Consider the following 6,170-nt stretch of genomic DNA (forward strand, 5'->3'; position numbering starts at 1 on the left):
GAGGGAATGTGGGGGCAGGGAATGGGAGGCTGATGAGGGGTGAGAGGAAGTGACAGTGGGAAGGTGGGGGAAGAAAGGGAGCTGAGGGGGTGTGAAGAAAGAGGTTGGAGGAGAGTGGACAGGCATAGGGATAATGAGGGAGAGAGTAGGAGAAGGATAGGGATGTGGACATATGGAGAACAAGGAGACAGGATAAAGGAAGTTGTGTGAATTGGGAGATGGAAGGAGAAAGGGGCAAAGCAGTGGGAAGGGATGGAGGAGCTGAGGTCAGAGGGTTAGAGATCTCAGTTACTGATCTGAGTTCTATTGTTTTGTCTCTTAACACATTATCAAAGTTATTTATGCTGTTGCACCATTTCATTTAGAAAAGAATCGTTTCCTCTGGTCTCTAGAGGTTTGTCAGTAAGTGTAAGGAATCTGGTCGGCATGGACGGGTTGGACCAAAGGGTCTGTTTCCATGCTGTACATCTCTACGACTCTATAACTGATCCACATCCATGTGCCGCTATTTTGAAATCTAAACTCCAAAATATAGCACGCTTTCCTGGCATTATTTTGAAGAAGAGTCTGAGATTTCTCCCTGTTGCTGGTGGCTATGTTTTGTACATTCCGGCAACGATTCAGGAGTATTTCTGGGCAGGAAATTTGTGTCATGGTCTTGAAAAGTGCTACATAAAAGCCTTTTTGATTACGTTGTTCTGTACAAAACAACAGTTCTCTCTCTCTCTCTCTCCAGACTGCAGACGGGCTGCAATAATCTGTGCTTGGAAGCCTCAAACGTTGAAGGAACAGAATGCCAGAGAAAGACAACGCCTTCAGCAGCAGCGACAAGACGGGCCACATTTCGAGCGACGTCTGCCGAGACTTCATGCGCAATGTCTGCAAGCGGGGCAAGCGGTGCAAGTTCCAGCACCCCGAGGTTAGTGAGGCATCCGAGCTCAGCACGCTGAGTGGGGAGATGCCCCTGGGCAAGGGGGAGGTGCCAGTCTGCCGTGACCACCTGTACGGTGGGTGCCAGCGCGGCTCCAGGTGCAAGTTCCTCCACTTTGAGAGCAATGGCATTGGCGCTCCCCGCGATAAGAGCTCGCCACCCTTCAGCGACGTCCACGACGAGTTCGGCCACCTCCTGAAGAGGCGCTGGGCAGAGAGCGTGAGGCCCGATGCCTTTGACCTGGGTGCGCCCCGCCCCTTTCCGGCCGACTACCGCTACCTGGAGGAGGAGAACCTGATGCTGCGCAAGCGGGTGGAGGAGCTCAAGAAGCACGCGTCGACTCTGATGGCTACCAACGAGATCCTGCTGGAGCAGAACGCCCACTACCGCAGCCAGCCCAAGGTGGTGACGCTGACCAGCACTGCCGCCGGCGAGCAGCTGGTGGCGCCCCCCACCGTGGCCGCCGTCACCGCCTACAACCATAGCATCGTGCAGGCCCACAACTCGCTGAGCAGCCAGGCCCTGCAGCCCCGGCAGGAGCTGCCGGTGCCCGCCAGCGCCGGCCCCCCGCCCGCCAGCACTGCCCCTCCCCCTCCGCCCGGCCCTCACCTCGCCCCCGAGCTGGCCTTGGCCCAGACCATCGCCCAGGGCATGGCCGCCACGCCCGTCTCCATGGCGGCGGTCACCGTTTCCATCACGCAGCCCATCCCCGGCATCACCATGAGCCACGCCACGACGCCGATGGTCAGCTACGCCCTGGCCTCTCAGAGCATGGGGATTACCCCGATCCCGCACTGAGGGGGACCATATCGTGAAGAATTCCGTTCCAGCTCCTTGTGATGTGTTCCGTTTTACCCAGTTGGCTTAATTGCAAACTTTGATTCCCACAACGTGAAACATAGCATTCCAGTCTGCCGGATCTTGTTGCGTTTGAACCCTGGTCTTACCCTACTGTAAACATCAGAAGGGCTAAGAGAATTGACAACTCCACGCTCGTTGCCACAAGATTTGCCTATCCTGTCCTTGATTTGTTGGCGGTGAGGTCCTGCCAATAGAGTCCCCATTGGTCATGCAGTTGAACTGGACGCTGTTGAAAACAGCCAGCAAAGAGAGGGAGGGGGCAGTATCTTATCTCCGTGTCCCAACATCCAGAGTCCTCCATATTACCACAACTGGCTGACAAGCCTGTAACCTGTGCAATACGATGACCGTGCGGAATTTGTGTACTTCCTATTGGATTTTTGAAAACTCTGTATGTACAGTTCCATCACTCTAACCTGTGGCTTACGAGATTTTAGTTCGTGTAATCGTTGGCACCCAGCTTCAGAGAGAAATTCCTTTGTCAAGCTCTTGTGTTTAATTTAAAACGAGTTCAGTGCTGGTTAAGGTGCAAAGTGTTAGTTCTCCTTGAGCGACTGAGACTTCTCTCGAAAGTTTCCGCCTCTATATTCCACCGCTTTTCAGGATCCAGTTGCGAAAGTGAACCCCAAATTTCAGGATTTAGGTGATGACTTTGTAAATTCTGCAAAAGGTTAGTAAGAATCTCACCTGCAAAAAAAAAAGAGCATGAACTGTCTGTGACTTTTGCCCAAATGGTTTAAAGTTTCCTCCTTCAATAAATCTTGTAATTTGCTTTAAAAGTTGTTTTTCTCAGTGTCTTAACTGATGGCATTCAACTTTTAGACCATTGTGGAGAAGACAGGTTTGGATTTGGTTGAAACAACTATCTGCTCGCTATTTGTAAGACTGTTTTGTAAGCAGTGTGTCTCACCTCCTTGTAAGGCATCTTGTACTCCAGTTATCAGTGACCTAAATCACGCAATTTCTACTTGATGTGGAAACCCGTTATTAACCCACTAGCTAAAGGGAATTATCGTGAAATGACGGTAGAGTTAGCTCGAGTGGATTGGGCATTAGTGACAGTAAGCAAGCAGTGGCAGGCATGTAAGGAGGTAATTCATGACTCAGCAGAAATATATCGCAGCAAGGAGAATAGATTCAATGAGTGGGACAAACCAACCATAACAAACCCAGGAGGTTTAGGAGGGTATTAAGTTGAAAACAAACCATATAAGGAGACCAAACTCAGCGATAGCCCTGAAGACTCGCATAAATTCAAAATCCAGCAAAGGAGGACTTAAAAAGATGGGAGAAAGTAAACTGCGATGGCCACCTTGTGAGGAATATTGAACTAACAATAAGAGCCTCTTTAAATATACGAGGCAAAAGAGAGAGGTCAAAGTGAACAGAGGCTCTTTAGAAAATGAATCTGTGGCGATGGTCTTGGGCAGAGGAACTAGGCAGATATTTTGCATCAGTCTATATATTGGAAGGTACTTTGAATATCCCACTAATACTAAAGGACATGGATGAAATTAAGTGCCATCTCTGTCACTAAAGAAGTATTGACCAAACCAATGATTCTAGAGGTAGATAGCATGCAACCGAGGATCCTAAAGGAGGTAGCTACGGAGATAGTGGGTGCATTGGTTATAACTTTACAAAACTTGTTGAATTTTAAGAGAATTGGAAAACTGCCAATATGACAACGCTGTCCAAAAAGGGCTGGAGGCAAAAGGTGAGTAACTGTGGCCAATTAACCTAACATGTATTTTTTGAAAAATATTAAAATCAACTGTTAAAGAAGTAATAGCAGAACATTTGGAAAATCATAATTGAGCCGAGTCAGCATGGCTACATGGGAGGGAAATTGTGCCTGACTAATTTATTAGAGTTTCTCAAGGGAGTCTCAACCAGAGTGGATAGAGGGGAACCAGAAGATGTGTTGTATTTTGATTTAGAAGGCATTCTATAAGGTACCTCACAAATGGTTTAGGCATAAGATAGGAGCCCTTGGTGTCGGAGGTAGTGTATTGATTTGGGTGGAAAATTAACTCACGGGCAGGAAATAGCGAGTGGGGGGAAAAGGGTTCCTTTTCAGGTTGGCAACCTGGGGAAGCCGTCAGGTTCTACAGGAGTCGTACAGGGACTGCAACTGTTGGAGAAGAAGTTAATGTTCTGGAGGAAGGAAGTGAATGTACTACAGACAACACAAAAATATGTGGGACGGCAGGTTGTGGGAAGGATACAAACAGTTTATGGAGAAAAACTAAAAGAGTTGCAAATGCTATAAATCAGAAACAACAACAGAAGTTGCTGGAAAAGCTCAGCATGTCTGGTAGCATCTGTGGAGAGAAATCAGTTCACATTTCGGGTCCGGTGACCCTTCTTCAGAACGGTTTACAGAGAGATATTGATCGGTTAAGTAAATGGGCATAAAGTTAGCGCATAATGGAGTATAATGTGGAAAAAATATGAAGTTCATTTCGGTAGGGCGAACAAAAGAACAGAATATTATTTAAATGGCGAAAAAGTGTAGCACAGAGGGACTACTTGTGCAGAAAGTTCGCACATGGGTACAGCAGGTAATTGGGAAGACTAATGGAATGTTGGACCTTATTTCAAAGGGGTTGGAGTATAGAGTAGGGAAGTCTTACTGCAACTGTACAAGGAGCTGGTGAGACCACAACTGGAGTACTGTGAGCAGCATTTGGTCCCCTTATTTAAGGAAAGATAATTTCATTGGAGGTAATTCTGAGAAGGTTCACTAGACTGATCCCTGGTATGGAGGGATTGTCTTATAAATAGGTTGGGACTCTACTCATTGGGGTTTAGAAGAATGAAAGGTCATCCCATTGAAACATATAAAATTCTTAAGGGGCTTGACAAGGTACATACTAAGAGAACATTCTCCTCATGGGAGAGTCTAGGACCTGACAGCACAATGTGCAAATTAAGGGGCACCAATTTAATACAGACATGAGATGAGATGGGTTGAGTGTCTTTGGAATTCCTTGCCACAGAGGGCTGGGGTGGGACAGCGTCCTTGTGTATATTTAAGGCCGAGCTAGATTCTTGATCAGTCAGGAAATCAAGGGTTACAGGGAAAACACAAGAAAGTAGATGTGAGGAACGTCAAATTAGCCATGATCCTGTTGAATGGCCGAGCAGGCTTGAGGGGCCAAATGGCCTACTCCTGTTCCTATTTCTTATGGTCTCGAGCAACAGTATATGATTACAACTCCACTTGCTTAGTTAGACCTGGCGGACTAGAACTGATCTCCAGATGGTCAGTCCATTAAACAAATTCTACTGCGCGTCTTCCCACCATCGGCCTGTGTCATGCTTCACGTCGTGTTCATGTGGCTGTGGTCATGGCTTATACCCTTTTCTGACCCTGCTCCCTTGACATATAATGCCTGCTCCCTCTAATTGGGTTTTAGTGTCCATTCAATCACACTCTGGCTATGTAAGACCACCTGATCGTGAGCATTATCTGTTTCCAAGTGGTGTTGGCTCCTTGTACTACCAGATCCAGGTACTACCAGCAATGGATGTAATAATCTGTCTCTCGATAAGGCAGCAAGAAAGTCATTTACTCATGTCTGGAGAGGCTGTTGTGGTGTGGACTGGGCCACCATTTCAATGTAAATATAATTACTTGGAAGGTCATGATTTGGAGATGCCAGTGTTGGACTGGGGTTGCACAAAGTTAAAAGTCACACAACGTCAGGCTCTTTTGCTGCTGTCTCATTTAAAAGAAAGCAGAGTCTTAGAATTGTAGGGAACTTGTTTTTGATACAATCTCTCACACTTCCTGGACAGCACTGTCAAGCAGTGAATGAATTGTACTGACCAAAAAGGACCCAGGTAAGAACATCAGTCCAAAAAGGACCCAGGTAAGAATATCAGTCTGTGCTGAATTTACCTTCATCACACAGGTAATTAAATACCACATCAGAATTGAATTAGCTTTATAGCTACCTGTGCTCTAATGAGGACAGTGCAAAGTTTACATTACAGTGCCATCTTAGGTACAAAGGTATAGATTCCTAAAATAAAATTGTTTGGGGGGAAAGAAACTATAGAAAAGTAAAGAGATAAAACATTACAGATCAGAGGAATAGATTGGAAAGGTAAAGAAATAAAAAGTTCAGAATAACAGTCTTTCCAACCCAGTCCATGCCAGCACCCAGTAGCTGGTGACACAGCTGGTCTAATGTCCTGGATTAGGGGCAACTCCGAGAGGGTTCCTGCTCCTGACTTTTATCCAGTGGCTCTTTTGTCTGCTGCTTTACCACAGTTCACAATGAGCAACTGGCACATCATGTGTCTGTTTCCTTTGTTTTCCATAAAACTTGTAACAGAGCAACTGCTTTCTTAAGTCTTTTAGGGGCAT

At 46.5% G+C, this 6,170-nt stretch overlaps 2 protein-coding genes across 2 annotated transcripts in view; one reads left to right on the forward strand and one right to left on the reverse strand.

Moving 5' to 3' along the window:
- The window catches only part of commd4 (COMM domain containing 4), a 12,829-nt gene extending 12,175 nt beyond the window's left edge, over positions 1-654 (reverse strand). The window contains exon 1 of the mRNA XM_043680131.1: positions 607-654. Within this exon, the coding sequence (XP_043536066.1) occupies positions 607-654 (48 nt within the window). The remainder of the gene's footprint in view (positions 1-606) is intronic.
- A 51-nt stretch (positions 655-705) lies between these two features.
- Positions 706-2,571, forward strand: LOC122542634 (zinc finger CCCH domain-containing protein 10-like). The gene has a single exon (XM_043680620.1). It carries the CDS (start codon positions 794-796, stop codon positions 1,727-1,729), a length of 936 nt encoding a protein of 311 aa, XP_043536555.1. The 5' UTR covers positions 706-793; the 3' UTR covers positions 1,730-2,571.
- Positions 2,572-6,170: the final 3,599 nt, after the last annotated feature.

The sequence above is a fragment of the Chiloscyllium plagiosum genome, chromosome 40 (genome assembly GCF_004010195.1).
Source record: "Chiloscyllium plagiosum isolate BGI_BamShark_2017 chromosome 40, ASM401019v2, whole genome shotgun sequence".
Taxonomy (NCBI): Eukaryota; Metazoa; Chordata; class Chondrichthyes; order Orectolobiformes; family Hemiscylliidae; genus Chiloscyllium; species Chiloscyllium plagiosum.

Bases quoted from the DNA above. Each gene is read 5' to 3' on its own strand.
- LOC122542634 (XM_043680620.1), top strand. From the start codon at position 794: ATGCCAGAGAAAGACAACGCCTTCAGCAGCAGCGACAAGACGGGCCAC.